Raw genomic sequence first — 20,265 nt, 5'->3', positions numbered from 1 at the left:
GGCCGGCAAGGCACACGTGGGGGGGGGGAGGTGCATGGCAAGCACGACGCCCGGCCGCCTTTGTCTCCCCAGTGGCGATGCCTTACACACCGCTCGAGGTACTCATTTAAGGCCGAGTCGACCTAGGGGAGGCCCAGGAACCGATTCTAATATTCGTAGGCTTCGTCGTAGTCGCAGCGCGCGGCCAAACTCTGCACCCGCCGCTCCCCGGAGACGAATCGCAAACTGCGCCAAACGCAGCCAGCCCACGAGTGCTGTTCGTGGCCTCCAAGTGTGGGGGGGGGGCATTGCCGTGGGCACTGCCTTTGTGGCTGTAAAATGTTCGGCGTTGCCGGCTCCGCGCCACGCGACTCGAATGAAATGGATGCCATCTCTTCAGACTAGCCTCGTGCGCGCTGTCCCATGACTCCGTTTCAGGCGCTCCCTTTGTGGTGGGGTGGTGGCCGTGTGTGTGGTGGTCAGATCCGGCTTTGAAAAAGTTTCGCGTGTGGCAGGAAACGCACGCGGAGAGAGAAATTCCGCAGAAATAGGCCAGCGGCAGTAGCAGCCTACTTGCTGTACTGCTCCAGGCAGTTGGGGGCATTGTGGTTGCAATTTGCGAGTTTGTTGTTTAGTAAAGTCAAGTTTGAGCAGTTTATTGTCTCCAAATGCTGAATATTATAGGTTACTAAAAAGTCTGCAGAGGCGATGCGCATTGAATTAACAAAACCCATTGTGTGTGTTGTAGTTTTAATAAACAACCACAATCATCACCACTGCTACCGCTACCACCGTCATCAACACCGCCATTATCATGTGTGTGTGTTGGACTTCTTTCGCACCGTACGTAGCCAAACGTGCTAATCGGAGGTGCGGGGGAGGACGACATGAACACCAGAGCCATCATCACCACCACCACTCGTATAATAACCACCACAATCACCACCACCATCGTCACCAGTAATGATGCCGTCAATCGTGTACTGCCATTTATTCAGAAATGCCTCGGTGAGAATCAAGACTTTTCAGGAGGGTCCTGCATTGGGATGTTTGGCAGTTACATTTTCATAATAATAATTACAATGATGATTGTATGACACTACCAGCGATGTAATGTATCCAGGAGAGCATCGGTGAGTCTTAAGATGTTGTTCTGGGTGTCCCTTGTTGGGATGTTTGGTCATTTACATTCGCGAGTGTTTTATTCCTGACAAAACCCGCCACGACAGCACAGAGACGCGACTCATTCGCTCTCGTAAAACAAACGCCGCGTTTTTACGAAAGCGGCCAGAAAGTCGAGAAGACCTTTATCGTAAAGCGTACAAACAAATACGCAACCGCTCAAAAGCAAAGATGCCCCGTATAGCCTTAACAGACTGGGGCCAAGTGCTGTTAACGAGCACCTATGAAGGCCGGCACGGCACACGAGGGGTGGGAGGGCCAACACCACGCCCGACCGCCTTTGTCTCCCCAGTGGCGACGTTTACACGCAGCACCAGGTACTCATTTGAGGCTGAGTCCGTCCTAGGGGAGGCCCATGAGCTGTTTAGTTATTCGTCACTGGCGTTGGCCGTGAGCCGGAGTCGAACTCGTGTCGCCGGGGTGGTAGCGCAGCGTAGCGCTAACCGCTACACCACCGCCCTCACTGAGTCGACACAAAGACAAATATCCCCCGTATAGCCTTGACAGACTGTTGGGGCAAGTGCTGTTAGCGAGTAGCGGCTGTGAAGGCCGACACGACCACTCACAACACACACAGGCAAAAGAGGGTTCGTGACAAACCGCAGCCGGCACAGTTACAACGCGGGGGAACTCTGAACCATGTGCAACTTTGGCTAAACAGATAGAGACATTATCTGGGCGCACGAGGGCTTCCTGCGTGGCTTTATTCAGATGCGGGCTTAAGTCCTTACAAAGGCACCCACGTGGAAGGAAATGCATCACTTGCAGCACGCGGCCAGCCCTATGGACGCACTCGTGAGCGCGTCCCGAGGCCGCGTGCCCTGCCGTGCCGCAGTCGTCGTCACGATAAGCGCAGTCTCTTTGTCGATACACGCCACTGAATGAAGCCCGACACCGCGACGATTACGGGTTGGCTTGCTTAATGATACTCCACCACACTGGGCGGTGTGCGAGTTGGTGGGCAATGCGGGGGCGGCGGGGGGGGCACGGGAGAATAGAAGTGGAATACAACAATGCACGTGACAGCACTGTCCTCTGCTAACGACAACGGAGGGGCTCTTCTGTCAATTCGCTGCTGGATGAACGCCTCTCCACGCTGTGTTGACTATGGGAGTTGTTATTTACTCATACGTCGCCATTGCCGCTTGGTGAATGCGGGAAGCAGAGACGTGGGAGCATAGAAGTGCGGCACAACAAATGCGGGTTTGCTGCCCTGCCCGCCGACTATAGGACCCGTTCCACGCGTCCCAGTTACTTCCATCAAGGCGCTGAAGCCAGGCGCCAGCCTGCTTAGCTTCCCAGGTCTGGCGATCAGGCGCAGTGGTCGCAACCGAGAATTCGTTCACCTGCACACCCCCGGTCCGTGTGTCGACGTAGTTCATCATCATCATCATACATTTAGGGTCGTTAAAGTGCTTACCATTGTGGGAAGGTATCGATGGTATGCAGAAACAAAATCCCCGCCATATGAATATGGAACTTCCACCAATGACTGATGATATTTGAGCGGCGATGCAGGCTTGAGCCGGGATAGTATTTGAATGGGAGACTGCCTGGGAATACCAAGTGCTCTACACTTTGACTGTGAGATGTGGAGCAATGAGGCTTTTCCGGTAAAGGCCGTTATTATTAATGAATGCCAGATAGGGGCTTTGGAAATTGAAAAGTCACAATTCAATATGAATCATGCGGCGAGACGTGGCCCCGTGGCTCGGGGTCACAGCATTGAACCAACACCGTTCAGAACCTAAGTTCCAAGCCAGGTTCCAGCCATCCACGATGATGTTATTAGCTCGGTGACCAATAAATGTGCGAAAAATACACCCCTAAATTTGTTGTCTTTTCACGTAATTTGACTGTCATGTGATGAATATTTCTCTGCAGCACGGGCAGATGAGCGAGGGCAGACAACGTGATGCGACTGCGATTTGACTGGTAAAACGAGTGGGCTTGGGCTGGAGTAGACGATTGGCTCATGGACTAAACTGGAGGCGGAATGGCAGTCAAACGTGGGAACGCTCCCGAGCGGAGCGATGAGAGCAGCTCATGTGCACGACTGAGTCAGATTGTGCCACTGCAGGGCCATGGTAAACAGGGTGGGGGTGGCCTGCATCCAGCAGTCGATAGGTCATGACTTGTGTTTAACATTATTGTTATATTTGGTGCATTCAAGGGACATTTCTCCGTGGCATGGCGATAAAGAAACTCCAAATTCACCCCCCTCGTCTCGTGGCAATGCAAATACCACAAGTTTATGGTGCGTCTTACTTTCCAGAGAGTATTAACACATTCCTGCGGAGGGAGCTGGTAGGAACGTTGGGTTGCTCGGTCAATGGCCAGGGTCAACGGCGGCGTGGTGTATTCCGCAAATATGCCCGACTGAGGGCGGGCACAAGCCGGCGTGAGTAGGTTAAACGTTGAGTTTTATAAGAGCACCACGGGGTGACCAGCCCCTCTCCACCCCACGCAGCCCCACCCTCCCCACCCAGCCCCTCCCCACCCTCTCCTCCCCACCCAGCCCCTCCCTGCACGACGGACGGACACAATAATCCCATGTGGGCTGGTGTAACCAGGAGGTTCCTACCAGTATAATCTGGAGAATACGTGAGCGGTAAGTTTAGCGGTGGTGGCTATGCACGTGACCTTTTATCCAGCACTGTGTGGAGGCAGCCAGGGTTGGTGGATCACCGCACAGATGCTGTGAGAAACTCCCTCGCCAGGAGAACGCGGTGCAGCAAAGTGTGGACTAATATATGTCCTCTCTGTATGGGATCGAGTGTTGCGTGGGGTTTCTCCCGGTGCTCGGGTTTACTCCCACGTGTAATAACATAATTAGTAACACTAATTGGCTGGAAACAGCTCAATGTACGGAGAACTGCAGCGCGATTCTTGGCACCCGGCTCAACGCCTCACGGCGGTTGTGAGACGCAATGTACAGGGAACGAAAGCGGCGCCGTATAAAATGAATCATTCGATGTAAAAAAAAATGTAAGTGTTTGCTTTTCTGAGAAGCATGAGTTGATATCAGTTGCTGTGGAATAAACGGTTTTAACGATAAAGGTGACATTTCCCTTCCCCCAATATAACTCGCAAAACCTGTCCGAGACTGGCCCTCTGTAAATTCCTGGCGATGTATAATCGATGTTAATCAAACCCGCAAGCGAGCGTGCAAGTTGGGCAATTGTCACGAAATGCGCGGAGCAACGCGTTGCGTGCAGGGGATCAAGGCACGCGGCTTGCATGGACACGTGCTTTGCTCCAGATATTTACCAAAACTGAACAAGACAAGCAGCGTCTCGTCGTTGCGCATTGGATTTAGTGTCACACCTTACGGGCTGGCAAATTGACTTGCTTCACTCGTGATGATTAGGATCGCGTGTTTTGGAAAGGCTCTTTGGGTTTGACCCGGACCAACGTCCCCGTGGCTTCTGCGTAATTCCGAGGTGGCCACATGCCCGCAGGAACGGATGATTGTATCCATCTGTACGGCTGTGCATTGAGCGTTACTCCGCCGTACACGTGGTGGCAGTGGTGGGTTTGCTCCACTCACTTCCTGCTACTTCGGCTTTTCTCCCTCCCCACGGAGTCAAACGTTCGTGGGCCAAAACAAGCGCAGCGAAGGCCCTCATCCAGCAGTGGATTGACAAAAAGGGCTGTGTGTGTGTACACTACTGTGACACTATACACCTGGATAGGTATCATCTCCGGATCACCCTTAGACCGGATCAGGTGGTACGTGATTATACACAGCCACAAGCGAGAGGGATGATACTGGATGTTGTGTGCCGGGCGCGGACATATTTTGCGGGTCGCCGAGCGGGACAGACCCGGCTGAAATCGAGCCCTGCACACCGAGAACAAAGACAAAGATCCCCTGTATAGCCTTTAACAGACTGTTGGGGCAAGTGCTGTTAGCGAGTAGCTCACCTACGGCACACGAGGGGGTGGGGTGGCCAGCGCCACGCCGGGCCGCCTTTGTCTCCCCAGCGGCGCGCACCAATACCAACAGTCGCCACTAAGTGACGGTGACGCCACCAAAGCGGCTGTGCCAGGCCAGGTGCACTTTGAGGCCACGTGAAGTGTCGAAGGCTCGCTGGCAGGAGCAGGTCCCGGGACAGAGGCAGCAGGTGCCATGGGTTGACCGACTGAGATGACCGGCAGATGCCCCCAGCTGCACCCGCATACTGCGCCAACTTGCTGCATTTTATCCGCCCGGCGCTCCGGTCGTTGTTGTGAGCGTCGCTCCCCTGCCCACCCCGTTGTGGCTGACCGCCTCCAACTGAGCAGTAGCGGCGTCCTTCACGACCCCCCCCTTCCCTCCTCCGTAGTGGCGGTCGCAAAGACAAAAACGAGACGCACACCGCCACGCCGTGACGGCCACGATGACCGGGCAAGCGTCGTCACAGACCTCAGAGCCTCGACAAGCCGTGACGTCACCTCAAAGGTCTTTTGGCACCCCCCACCACCACCCCTCCCCCTACTGATCAGCACCCGCACCACCACCTCCCACCAGCCAAGGCAGCCAACCATCTCGCGTGCATCCCACCCGGGTCTCTCGCATCCCTGTCCCCCCGCCCCCGCCACCACCACCAACCACCAAACCCGGGCGAGATCTCAGTGGGAGCACCCCCCCCGCCCAGCGGACGATGGTGGTGGTGGCGGTGATGATGATGATCAGGAGCTGCGCTCGCTGCTCGCTGCTATAAATGCGCAGGCGTGGAGAGCACGGAGCTGCTGCTGCTGCTGCAGGAGGCAGACACCCCGAGGTGATTTCTCCACCACACCATCCCCGCCGCATCGTACCGCCTCTTCCCTCCCGCTCATCCGACACCGCTCGTGAAATCCGCGCGTCCGTGCGTCTGCGTGCGCGCGTGTGCCCAGACGGCCTTCAGCGCCCCAGGGTTTTTGCGTCTCCGCTAACTCGAACTTGCCCCAACAGTCTGCCCAGAGGCGGCTGTACCGGGGGTGGTGGGGATGTTTGTCTGTGCGCGAGGCTGTGCTTGGCTCGCCTGGGTGGGTTGTATCATAAAAACCACCAGCAGCAGCAGCAGCTGCTGCAGCTGTAGTCTAATCATCACAATCGGCGTCACAAGATCTGTGTGCGATCGTACAGTGGTTAGCAGTGCGGCGTGATGCTGTGCTGGATATGCGGCTGTATTTACAATTGGCGACGGCGAACAACGATTGGCACAATCGGCGAGGCTGCGCCGTCCGCTGCAGCCACCGGGCAATGGTCACGAGCAGCGTCGCAATGTTACGTTGAACTTCTTTCGCGCCGTACGTAGACCACCAGGTACGCGTCTGTGTGGTGTCGGCCTTAATAGGTGCTCGCACACAGCAGTTTGCCGCCCTCGACCGCAGCTGTGAAATGCTACACGGGGGGGTCTTTGTGGGGGGGGGGGGTTATTTTTGTTGCGTGGCCTTTGCAGACCGCATCGCCATCGCCACCATCATCAACCACCATCAACTATCACCACCATCAACTATCACCACCATCATCATCAACCACTACGATCATCATCACCACGATCATCATCATCAACCACCACGATCATCATCACCACGATCATCATCATCACCATCATCACAAACCACCATCATCATCACCATCATCATAAATCGCCATCACCATCAACCACCATCATCATCACCATCATCAACCACTACGATCATCATCACCATCATCAACCACCATCACCATCGCCACTGCACAAGAAGCGACCACCAACTACATTCGTAGCCGCTTGATGAAAAGCAAAAGACAAAGCCCTCCCCCCACCCGTAGAGCCTCAACGACAGAAAAATCACTCACACGCGCGTCTTTGTATCCCCTCGGTGTTCGTGCGCAGCGCGCGCGCGCGTAACACGGCACGCACGGACGGGGGCCGCGCGCGTGCACGCGGCGAGAAGAGCGCCGTTGCCGTCGCTGCCGCTACGCTGTGGTTCGTTCCGTAGACGTCTCGCGGATCGCCAAGAGGACCATGGGGGAGAAACCCGGTACCAGGTACGGGCAAGTGTGGTGTGTGTGTGCGCGCGCGTGTGTGTGTGTGTGCGTGTGTGCGCGCGCGCGCGCGCGTGTGTGTGTGTGTGCGTGTGTGCGCGCGCGCGCGCGCGCGCGCGTGTGTGTGTGTGTGCGCGCGCGTGTGTGTGCGTGTGACCCGAGCCTGGGCACACCCCCCCCTCCCCCCACCCCCCACCACTAGGTCGACTCAGCCCTCAAATGAGAACCTGGTGCGGTGTGTAAAAACATCGCCACTGGGGAGACAAAGGCGGTCGGGCGTGGCGGTGTTGGGCCACCCACCCACCTCCTCGTGTGCCACAGTGCCGGCTTTCATAGGTGCTCGCTAACGGCACTTGCACCAGCAGTCTGTTACAGGCTGTACGGGGGATCTTTGTCTTTGTGCACCTAGCCTGGCACAGAGCGATGTTGGTGAGGCCCTGGCTGTTGATGGTAGAGCGTCTTGGGATGCGTTGCACGTGTAAGGACATTTTGTGTAGATGCTAATACAAAGATCCCCCGTATAGCCTTCAGACTGTTGGGGCAAGTGCTGTTGGTGTATGTGTGTGTGTATATATACACACACACATACACATGTAATTCACATGTATAACGTATATACACGATGACATGTGTGTGTGTGTATGTATACATGCATTCGCACAGGTATGCACACACACATAATGTACTGATGCGCGGGTACAAATACGTGTGTCTAGCACTGTATATGTACACATACTATACACATCACCTGTATAATTTAGCCCGCGTCCGACAGGACTAACCACTCCGGAGATTCAATCAAATGTTGCAGTCATGGAATGGATGGTAGGCAGCATTGGACTGTGGTGAGGCCTTCATCCAGCAGTGGATGGACAATGCCTGCTGCTGTTATTACAGTAACACAGTATGCGTGCCCTGTGGGTGTCCCTGCGTCGTGCGTTTTCAGATGCGCTCCTGCGGCCGTCTGGAACGCGCTCTTCCGATATTAGGAAACTGCTTTTTGTCTTTAGGTTTGTTGTCCTTCCCCCGCACCTCCGATTTGGCGTGTTTTGGCTACGCACGGGTTCGAGAGATGTTCAACATGCACGCATATTGCCCAACACTTGTGCACACACACACAGCCTTAGAGTGTGTGCACATAGTATCGATCGCTGTGTGCCGTCTCCTTTTCTCAAACACACCGGTAATTAAACACCGTCCACGATATTTAATCAAGCACCTTTGATCCGATTATCCTTCCATTTGCATATCATTTGTTTAAATTGTGCTCGTGCAGCGTCATTCGCTGTCTTTTCCCAGCTCCTTGTGGTACCTGTGATGATGGGGATGCCAACTGATGGTGGGGATGCGTGGGGATGACGATAATTGTGGTGATGTCAGACGCTTGGTGATTAAAGAACTTGGCCATTCGTTCTCCTTAAACATGCGCTCAAGTAAGCCGAGCACATGCCAATGCTGGCGCTGCAACGCGTCTGCGAGGATTGCCACCGGGGAGATGGAGCGATGACATTGGCTCGTGTGCAGGTGCCAGGCCGAGCATTACGTCTGTACATCTGTGAACAAGGGCTTTATTGCTCATCGGATTCCCCCAGTGTAAATATTCTGATTCTGCATTGTCGCGGGACATGCCGGTGACTTGAAGAGGCCTTTATCCAGCGGTGGATGGGCCATGGCTAATCACGACGAGTGCGAATTATTACTTAGAAGTCATACTGTAACAAGATGGTACTTAAGTTTTTATTTAAAGTTTTCGTGACTGCAGGGATTCATATTCTTGGTTCTTTTCACACCTGATGACGATTGCTTGTGTTGCAATCGAAACGTCATGATAATTTTATTGTTTAATATTTGTATTATTTTATTGTTTCCCTTCTACGTGAATTTACCGAAAGAACCAAGAATATAAGATGGTACTTTACAACCTCTTTGCCAATCCACTGCTTGGACGCAAGGGTTTTTTTCATGCAGTGTCGATCCGTTGGGGTCATTTGACCATACTTCACCACGCTGGTCAGGGAGGGCTGATGAAATGGGGGGTGCATGAGAGACTGATTGTGAAGTCAGTCGCCACTGATTTTATGACCGGGAATCGAACTCGGCTGGCCTGGTCCGTAGCGCAGACTTGGGCTCGCCACTCCGCCACCACCGCCATGATGCCTTCAACTCTTTGAAATAACAAAATGAAATGATTACCAGGTTGTTTTTCAAGGATCTTTTTTGTCTTTTATTATCAGCGGCCAAATTGGGGCAAATAACCACCTTTCTCCTCCATAATCATGTCTCCCCCGCCAGTCCTTCACGGCACAATGGATCTCAATTGGGTCTCGCATGTAGTTGAATGAAAGGACATTGAAACGAGGTATGTTGAAGTCCTTTTGGAAATTATGATGGCGCTTCGGTGAGGTGAGCGAGGGCACGTGGGTGCGTGCTCGCGTGCGCTTCCCACAGCCTGATAAAGATGGAACGCTCCACCAGAATCGTTGTAGAAAATCCAGCGTTAAAAAACGAAGAGTTTTTTTTGTTTTTTTCGTAAAAGGCCCAACGGCACTTGATAACGGCGTACGTTCGTTACGCCGGGTTTGTAGAGCAAGGCGATCGCGAAGGCAGCCCTGCTGTGTTTCACGGAGATAGTCTGCTCTAGTTTCTCGGGGGGGGGGGGGGGGCGATGTTGATGTGTCTAAACCCAATTGAGTAATTTGCTGTGTACTTTTTTTTCAATCTTTTGCAAATTTGGGCTGTGACTAAGACACACAATGGTTTGCTCGTTTCGAATGACGGCGGCGGGATTCTGTCTAACGTCAACTGTGGAGCAGACTGCGCGCGGCTTCTTGGGCCTCGCACGCCTGCTTTAATAAATAATCAGAATCTCTCTTGATCTTGGAGGAATCCGATGAGCTATGAAGATCATTTTCGCAGTTGTCCGGTACAACCAGGGTGGGTACGGCTGGATCCGAACCGCATAACATCCTCCACAGCGCCCCAGCACAGGGGCCGTCTGGGGGAGGGGGGGGTAACCAGTCGAGAAAGATGAAAAGTTTGGTCTAGAAGTGGGAAGTACACGTAATATATACAATACATATATAAAATCAGGCTTTGGTGATTTCTGCCAGGATGGGGGAAGCATTCCAGGTGGGACTGGATGGTGAATTGTGTTGAGAGCTGTGCAGAGGCCAAAAAAAAATTAAAAGTTCATTACGTAAATACTGCACGCATTTATTTCATTCTGTTTTGAAATGCATTCTTTTCATGCCAGAGAATGTGTGCGTGTTTTCACTTGGGTTGTTTTTCGAGCGGTTGTTCGCAGTCGCAAAGTACATTTCCATTTACGTAATTCTGAATGTACTACGTAGGGCAAAAGCACAGCCTCTTGCAGTTTTCCTTGCTCACGCTGCTGCTGCTGGCGGAAAGGGGCCCTGCAAGAGACGCCCCAAGAGAGGGGTTATTTGGCCGTTTCGTCCCGCGCTGGCCGAAACGTATCGGAAGGTAGTTGGAAGTACCCTACAAATTGACCCCCCACCGTCATACGTGACCTTCAGATCGACCTAATTGTGGTGTATATACCAATTATGCTGCTGAAATATAAACGTCGTACGTTTTGTAATTGCACTGGCAATTATCTGTTGTGCGTTCTCCGTGGCGGATAAGTAGTTTTGTCTAAATACTGTGTATGTGTGTTTTTTTTAAAATCACACACACAGCAGGAGGTGTCTGGGTGGCTCGGAGGCCCGAGTGCAAAGCCAGCACCTCTGATATCCTGGGTTCGAATGCGGGTTTCAACCACCCTGTGTTTAAATTGGATTGCGAGGTGCAGTGTATTGACGGCGTCCACCCGTTTGACAACGATTGGTCCAAAAATATAACTTTATTTTACATTTCACTTTTCATCTTGACTTAATGATAATGGCAGTAGTAATGATTTAGTACATTTATTTAGTCACACCATTTTTATAGGGCAAGGCTATCACCAAAGGTGCTACTTTTCAGACAATCTGCGGTCCGTTCCACAGTAAGGGATGACAATTTCGACGGCTAATCCCAAATTGAGTAATTTGCGGTGTAATGTTTTGACATGGGTAAATGTGGATCGTGACGCTGGCACACAATGGCCCACTCGCGTCAAGTGATGTCACGAAATATTTACCGTCCAATTTAATACACCTGCAGTGCTAACCAGGGCGGCCTACCGGATTTTAACCACGAACATCCGCAACGAACGGCGAATGCGCTACCGCTTGGGCCATGCCATTATGACTGTATTGCAGTTTTGGCGCATAAAAAATGTTTGTTAGACTGTCATGAGACCACCTCGTGGCAAGGGTGTGTTGTGGGAAAGGGTGCCCCGAAAAGCATAATCACAAAAGGCCACCTTGAAGGATTATTTTTTTTGGGAGCGGTGGGGGGAGTAGATCCGGTGTTATATTTACCGCAGCTGTTGTCTGCCACGTGTGGCAGACGCGAGATTACCGAATGGATTCCTCGTAAGCACGGTTGGCTATGTACGGCGCGAAATAAGTTCAAACGTGCGTACGTCTTGTGACGCCATGCCGCCATTAACCCAATTGGAATAAATTGCGGAAAATGAAATGGGGGGGGGGGGGGGGGAAACCCCCCACGATATAAAAAGTAATTACTGAAGTCTATTAGGGCCGGCTTACATTCACGGGCCAACTTGCTTTCCAGTGCTAATGTGATAATGGTAATGGCAGCAGCCTGGCATGGGGGTGTCTGTGCTTGGCTTGGTGACCTCCACGCATCGCACAGAGCGTCTGACAATGCTGTGACCGAGCGGAGGTTGAATCGAAAAGTAAGAACAGCACTCGGTGCCCGTGCAGTCACCACAGAGCAAAGTGCCAGGCTAGGTGCACCTTGAGGCCACGTGGAGTGTCCAAGGCTCGCTTGCTTGTTGGAGGTCACGGGACAGACCTCGTTTGTTGTAGAGAGATGACTGGTAGATGCACCACTGGCAGATGCACCATCAAAAAAAATACACGCACGAAAACAAAATGTGAATTTAAACCAAATCTGAAAGGTGGCACAACAGCGTTGTAAATGTCGTCCCATATTGGAGTCATTTGATTTGCTGCTGGTTTTACGATCGGAGGGAATGTTTTTAAAAAAACATCATGGCGGTTGGGATTTAGACTGAATATCTAATTAACAATTATGAGTAAGGAAAGCTCTGGCCAAGACGATGTTTTTCTAGCCACATTGCGTGTTTTAGTCTCCGGACGTTTTGACAGAGTATCAACCAGCCGGAGTGTTCCCTGCAGAAGATGACACCGTGTGCGACATTAGGACCACCTGAGCAGCTATAACCAGAGTGAATTGGAGCGTGCATTTGGTGGGAATAATCGTAACAATAAAAATAAGAAAGGTCTCGTGATTGGCTGTTCGAAACGTCCAGAGATTAAATCACTACGGTTGGAGAAACGTCATTATTGGTGACACATTTTCTCGCCAAAGATTGTTTAGACGTTAGGAGGGAGCGTTTGACGTGCGCTTCGGAGCGAGTTGCCTTGTTCCTGTCATTGTCTCGTAGATGTTCGTGTAATTCGGATGTCTGCCTGCGCTGCTTCACGATCGTTTGGTGGTGATTTTCTCCGACGATGGCCATTAGCCAGTGCTCGAAACTCCACATTCTTATGACAGTGCCAGGTCAGATGACGACAAGCGAGGTCGTTTTGCCTGGTGGTGCTGAGAGGTGGCATTGACATGAAAGTAAAGCAGTGGATCCTTGAATCTGTGCAGAACTTCTTTGAGTCTTACCCTTGGTGACTTTTCTCTGCGTTCTACAGTTTTCTCCCTGCGTTAAGCCAAACGGTAATCGTTTAAATTGGCTAAACATTTAATTCCAGGACCCTGCTGAAAAAGAGTCTTGAGACTCACTGATTCTTTCCTTGGTAAATAAATTAAACTATTATTTCTTCATAAACTCCTGAGGCATGCTGATGTTGGTAATGTATGCACTAAATCGACCATGACTGGGGTTGAACTTACGTAAATATTCCTGACAGCCCTGTTGTGCCACTGACTAAGCCGTCTTATTTATAAATAGCTACAGCACAAGACGACGCTACTCCTGACATACGTTTTTATAAATTATAACTAGCTGATTAAAAAAAATGCGTCCTCTTATTTCTATCTTTAAATTAGCATTGCCCTCTCTCGGTTACTTTGAATCGCAACTTGTATCACAGAAGCCTCTGATCGCTCCCTGTGCCGTATTCGTGGAGGACAAAGATATCTGACGATCGATTTTAAAACGTAGCGACACGTAGCGCGGCCATGCATAGTCTATTGAAAGTGCATGGAAGAGTAAAGAAGCGGAGTTATTATTTGCAGACCTTAATCTAGTCGTGTATGTTGAACTTATTTGGCGCTGTGCGTAGCCAACCGTGCTAATCGGAGGTGCGGGGGAGGGACAACAAAATGAAACCCAAAAAGCAGCTCAAAAGACACCCGTTATCAATCGAGATGATTTAAAAGTGCACATCTCCAGTGGCTTGAGGAAGAAGGGACATGTGAAAAGAGATGGAGATGCTTAAAAAAAAATGGAATTATAAACTGCCTCCAATTTTTTTAGAAATAAATTAAAGTGCTGTAATTGGAGAACACATCAAAAACATAATTGAAGACATAAATAATAATAATGTTTAGTTTTATCCAGTGCCATCATCGTTCATGCAAATTGCATCTTGCCATCGCTAAGGAATCGCAGACGAAGGGGAAGTTGGCAGCCAGACGCTGAGCCGGTGCCACCAACAATTGCCCAAGCTTTCTGTCCTTTATAATATTAAGATGTTTTCAGCCATTTAATGACCGTTACAAATATACGTGGGAGGAAAACTGGAACGCCACGAGAAAAGCCACACGTGCGACGGGACACCACTCTATCCCTGTACAGAAGGAACGGATGGTGTTAGTCCACACTTTGCTGCACCGCCGTCTCCCGGGCAAGCCAGGGTATGGCACCTCAATGCCCACGGGAAGGGAGTTTCGCAAACATCTCTGTGCGATACACCAACCCTCGCTGCCTTCTCAGTGCGGGGGGATGCAGGCCGCGTGCGTAGCCACCGCCCGGCTGGAAGCGGTGTTGACCATGAAAGCGGCAACAGAGAGGTTGATGATTGCCAATTCACAAATGGTAAGAGAGAGAATCTTCAAATTAGCGGAGGAATTTAATGCAGGTCTCTATAGCAACCAAAATCGTATGTCCCAGGAGAGTTCCGGATGCCGCACTTGAAGAATTAAGCATTGGCCCTTCACGCTGATAAACGGAAATCTGGATCAGATGATAGAACCGTTGACCTAATCAAGGAACCCGAGACCAGTTGTCGGAATCAAATTCGCAGACCTATTCGCCAAATGTTTACACCAGAAATAAAATACTGATCTCAATCGTGGAAAGATGGCCTCGTTCGTCAATCCATTCAAAAGCTGGGCTGGTAAAACTGCGTACGTCTCCCGTTGCGCACGGTACACAATTTTCACGAACGACATTCGCAAATGGAATAATGGAGGGGAGAAAAAAATGTAGAAACCAACCAACGTACCACGGAAGGAAGCAGGGTGTTGGAAACGTTTCTCTACCGTCAACCACATGTAAACTATTGATGAATCGAGTCGTGGAAAAGATTCATACATTGTCAGAACATTTATGCTTAGCCTTTTGTAGATTCTGAAAAAAAGGCATTTTTCGCTTGGGTGCAAATTGATTCGGTTTTCCAATCAATCAGTCGGCCCACTTTTCCGAACTGAATCGGGTCGCGGGGGGGCAGCAACTCCACCAAGGCCTTCCATCCTGCCCTGTCCTCCGCCAGCAGCATCAACTGTGGCTCCCGGATTGACGGTCTCTCCTCGGCCAGGCGCACCACCCCGGTCTTTCTAGCGCCATTGCGAGCGGCCTCTGGGTCTTTTGCCTGGAGGACGTCTTTCGAACGTCTCCTGCAGGGGGAAGTCTTTCTTTCGGCATCCTTAGCAGATGACCCATCCACCGTAGCTGGCTTCGCTCCACGCTCAACAGTGCCGACTGGACGTGGAGTCTCTGGTGGACAACCGTAGCTTCTTACCCGATCTCGGAGAGAGAGATAAAGCCCTGCCCCACCCTGCACAGGAAGCCCATTTCTGTTGCTTGCACCCTTGAGCGTGTTTTTTCCATCAGGATCCATGTTTCGTGGCCGTAGGTCAGGATCGGGACGAATATTGACCGATAGACCGTGAGCTTTGCCTGAAGGCTAGGCCTAGATAGATTAAAAAAAAAACAATTCAAGGCGCTTCCAAAAATGGAACGCTCGCATGCAGGTTTTAACAAGCGACGTTTGCGGATATTTCTCCCCCCATCGAAATTTTTAAAGGAGATGATCCAAAGGCGGATACATAAATGGAGAAAATGTAAAAGCGTATCAGATTTTCTGGCGAACTGCAGGATGTGATTTGAAGAACTGAACGCGTGAACATGGCTGCAAGGTGGCGCTCGGGATAAATGTGGGCAAATAAAAGGTGACGTACTAAGCTAGTCCGCCAAAACAATCGGAGATATCCGCTGGAGGGAACGCAACTGGAAAATGGGTTGGGGTGGGGGGTAGGGCCTTTATCCAGCAGTGGACAGATGATGGCAGATTTATATTTTTCTTATTATTTTACTGACCACCGAGGGATGACGACGACGACGATGGTGATTTATGGGCTAAGTCATCCAAGACTGGGATTAGAACTCGTGGATTTATTACTCGGGAGTCCCGCTGCGATTCTGAGCCCTCCTATTTATGGACATCTACTGTCTGACGCCTGTAGCATTTCGCGCGAGACCAGCAGACGAGTTCACTTAATGACCCAGTCACGGACCACACCTGTATCTGCTGCCTGATCGGCCCTGCACGCAAGTTGTGGTGGTGGTTGCTGTTGTTTTTCCTAGTTTCTCTCTGCCCTTCCCTGGGGAACCAGTTCCAAGCCCAGCTCTAAACCTATTGGAGGGGCCCCGACACTGTCCACTGTAATGCAGTCACTTATTTTGGGACAAACCAAAATGCATTGCATATATAGGGACTCCTCTACTTATAAACGAGTTTGCTTCCAGAGGTCTGTTCGTAAGTTGATTTGTTAGTAAGTCCAACTTTCCTCCTGTCGATTACAAACATGTTGTACTGCATGTACACTCAACACAGGGAATGGCTTCAAAAGTCGTATCATCTCCTGTAGACATGGATACCACCGGTTCTTCATGTTCTCTAGACGTGAATGCCACCAGTTCTTCATGTTCTTAAGATGATAGATGCCACTGGTTCTTCATGTTCTGCAGACGTAAAATGCCACTGGTTCTTCATGATCTGCAGATGGTTGATTCCACTGGTTCTTCACGTTGTGTAGATGCCACTGGTTCTTCATGTTCTGCAGATGTAGATGCCACTGGTTCTTCATGTTCTGCAGATGTAGATGCCACTGGTTCTTCACGTTCTACAGATGCAGATACCACTGGTTCTTCATGTTCTGCAGATGGTAGATGCTAATTCTCTTTTAGTGCTCGTGTTTCCTCTCAAAACGAGCTGGTGTTTGACACCGAACAACCACTGCCATCTATTGCACGGCAGTTGAACTTACGACTCTTGGTCTGAACAGGCAACCGGAAATACAGACAGGTTTGTTCGTATCCCTGAAACTTCGTAAGTCGAATGTTCGTAAGCAGAAGAGTCTCTGTAAAGTGAAGTGTCCACGATGTGATATGAAATGCATCTTGAAAGTGAAAGCTGAATCGACAACGGTCCGTGCCATCCAATGGCGATCAACATTTTCATTGGGGCGGTGTGGAGGCAACTGCCCCCCCCCCCAATCCTAACCTCCGCACCCCCCCCCCACCGCGTGGTGCCTGGAACGTAGCAAAGTGCGCGCACCGTGAAATGCCTCGGTTGCCCATTTTTTGGCTCCTTTAGCTCGGATTGGATTTTAAAATCGGATACACGAGATTAATCAAAATCCGATTTAAAAAAAAAAAATTCGACCTATCCGATTTCAAATATAATCCTCTTTCTTCCACTCTCTTCCAGTCATTTTTTGGCCCAAATGTCCGCTTCGGAGATTTGATGCAAGTCCAGGTTGAAACCCATCCTCCGTGACACACGTGCATTTGTGTTTGTACTCTGCATGGGATTGCTCAATTGGGACCGCACATCGCAGCAAGCATCGCCTCCTACTGACAGACTGATACCCGTTCACGGGCCATGTACTGAACCATCTTGTCCCCACAGAGACAGCTGCCACTTGGAGGGGGGTGCCATTTCAAATGTAAATGGCGTTTTATAAAAGTAGTAATTTATTATTTAATATTTAGTACAATCCCAGAACACCAACCCTGTCCCGCCAGATTTTGTATTTAGCTAGACCAATGCCAGTGAATTTAGTCTAGTCTATGATGTAGTAATAGGTTTTTACCCTTTCAGTTGAAAGGGTAAAAACCTATTACTATATTTTACCACTGGTAAAGGAGGTCTCATAGTGTAGTCTATGATGTGTTTTAAATGCAGGAACATATTAAATAAATTTACATGCCATACGCATACTTGCATTATCTAATATACGTCTAATAAAATGCACAGGAACGCGTAATACTACTTTTATACATGGTCTTTCATGACCTAAATAACGATTTGTGTTTTTTTTTCAGGTCGTGTCGGTATCGCGTCAATTTGTTAAATATTTTTAGTAATAAAAAAAATAGTGCAAAATCGTAGACAATGTTTAAGACAAAGTCTATTAAATTTACTTAAGGTAATGCCATAGTGATGGAGGAGGAGGGGTGGGGGATGGGTAGATAACAGGCAAAACGTAGAGGCGCAGCCCTGCGATTGCTCGTACACGGCACTGCCGGCAGAAAGGCCCCTCTAGAAGGGCACCTCTAGTGTGGGGAATTTGGCCTACTCTTCCACGCTACCCGGACTTCCCTGGAAGCAGCGGTACAGTATACCGTGTGAGTGTGCTTCAATGTGCACGGTTGCTTTCGACGCATCTCCTTTTCATTACCGCAGCCGTGTAACTTGGATGGCTCGCGTGGCTAATGAAACCGGTGCATTATTGATGCGGCAGGTGCAATTTGTAAATTCGTTATTATTGGAACACAAACAGGACGTGCACGGGAAGGGTGAAGAAGGGTGAGCTGAGGGGGGGTGGACGTGGACGGCACAGTGGCAGCGATAAACGATTCTTCCCTTGATAAGAAAACGGAAGAGTCTCCCGGGTGTAGTGAGAGGGTTCAGGAAAGCTTTGCGAGCCATCAGATTTCGTTGGTTAATACCTCAAAGGAGACGTGGGCGGGGGGAATACCAAACTATTTTGTATTTTTACCAGGCAAGGCCCCGCTCGGCTATACAGCTCTTCTTCAGAAGCGACCTGGCCACAAATGACTGCTCAACGAAGTGGCTTATCGCGTGGAAATGCATAGCAGCGGCCAAATAACTCTGAACGCTTGTTTCTAAAGGAAGGAGCGGTGGCGCTGTTGTGGGTGCGCTGCACTTTGAACCCCGGCGATTCTGCGTTAGCGGGTGAGCGACATGCTTTCTACCAACGCGTTGTCACCAGCATGGAGAAGTGTCGCGCGTTTTGAATCTCCTGAAGAGGGGGGGGGGGGGGGGGTTGGATGGTGAAGGTATAAAAGCGCAGCTCTGCAACTTCTTTGCTCACCCCCGCTGCTGGCAGAAGGCTCTCAACTAGAGGGAGTCTCTCCTCGGGGGTATTTGGCCTACTCTTCCACACTGGCCGCACGTTTGCCCGCCACACGCAACCTGCTCTGCTCGTAAACGGAACTGTGGTGTGAACCCATGTGTGCGCGGGTGGGGTGGGTGGGCGGGTGGGGACGGAGGGGGATTTGAGAAACCCGCACCGCTGTTCCAATTGCCGCGCCAAGAGGTCGAACCGGACCGGCGACGTCTGAGATTGCATTTCCGGCGTGCTGCTGCTTACCATTAACCACCGCTCACATAATTGACTTTTAATTTACAAGGTTAACCGGGCAGCCCCGGGGCCGATTTTACGGTCCGGTGCCAGACCACTCCCACCCCGTCCTCAACTAAAGAGTCGAGTCAGAGGTGCGCGGTGCTTCCAAGTCGTCTCCAGGGATGAGACGTGCGAGTCTGGGGTGGTGGGTTGGCGGGGAATGAGGACGGCAAGAGTGCTGGGGGTGGGTGCAGACAAAGTGAAAAATGGATGTTGTCCGCTTGATGTATTGAGGGGGGTCGGGGGCTTCTCGCCGCGTGCAGATCATCGGATTTTTGTTATTGCAGTCACTGATGAGTGACCCCGCGCGCGCGTGCCCAAGCAAGCAAGCACGCGCCTGTGCTTGCTCCTCCACGCGCAAGCGGTACCGGCTGGGCCAGGCTGGTTATGTGTTTTTTTTTATTTTGGCGCAGGAATGGCAAACACGGGAGCCCGTGTGCGTTTTCAGCCGGGCCGTTTTTCAGATCTTCCCCCCTCTGCCTCCCGCCCGCCGTCAGCTAGCAGCGGTGCGGCTGAGCCCCCCCCCCCCGACGCGGTTTGCCACCTCGCCAAACCGAGGCCAGAGAAGCCGACGGTTTTGGTTTTTCCACTGACGTCACAAGACGTGCGAGGGGGCGGGGTGGGGGACAACCCATTGACCTGTCGCCCTTGGCGCTATAATATATCCATAGGGTGGGTAAATATAACTGAAGGCGCCCGAGAGGATGGCCACCCTGCCGCGGAGGTGGAGTGATGAAATCTGCTCGGGTTTTCGAGGTCCCGTTCACGACGGTGGCGACTCGGGGGCGTGGATGGGGGAGGGCCGAGCCGGGGGGGGCGGCTTCATCCAGCAGTTGATAGATCGTGGCTGATGGTGGCGAAATTAAAGACTCTGAAATCGGGTTCGGTGTCCGAAAAACATGCTGTGCTTATTCCCACTGGAATAGTTTGTGTTTTTTTTAAAATAATAATCAAGTTTATTATCTGTGTGGCGCCGAGGCAGAGCTCAATTAAAAAAGAAAAATTCCCTTTCCCATTTGGACGGTGGCACCGGCACACAGCGGGGCCTATTCTTTGTCGAATAGCGTCGCGGGATCTCTAACGTCCGGCGCGTGACGGCGATCTTCACGGCTAATCCACTC

At 51.1% G+C, this 20,265-nt stretch overlaps 1 protein-coding gene across 3 annotated transcripts in view; it reads left to right on the top strand.

The window, feature by feature from the left end:
• Nucleotides 1-5,712: 5,712 nt before the first annotated feature.
• Nucleotides 5,713-20,265, top strand: part of ARRB1 (arrestin beta 1) — a 63,331-nt gene continuing 48,778 nt past the window's right edge. The window contains exons 1-2 of one of the 3 annotated variants that reach the window (XM_078613992.1): nt 5,713-5,927; nt 7,011-7,165. In XM_078613992.1, coding sequence (XP_078470118.1) covers nt 7,143-7,165 — 23 coding nt within the window. In that variant the 5' untranslated portion in view covers nt 5,713-5,927; nt 7,011-7,142. The remainder of the gene's footprint in view (nt 5,928-7,010; nt 7,166-20,265) is intronic. The other 2 variants (XM_078613991.1, XM_078613990.1) reach the window with 2 other exon arrangements.

Source organism: Lampetra planeri, chromosome 43 (genome assembly GCF_965212315.1).
Source record: "Lampetra planeri chromosome 43, kcLamPlan1.2.h2, whole genome shotgun sequence".
NCBI classification, from domain to species: Eukaryota; Metazoa; Chordata; class Hyperoartia; order Petromyzontiformes; family Petromyzontidae; genus Lampetra; species Lampetra planeri.
This window is presented reverse-complemented; position numbering and strand designations above follow the sequence as displayed.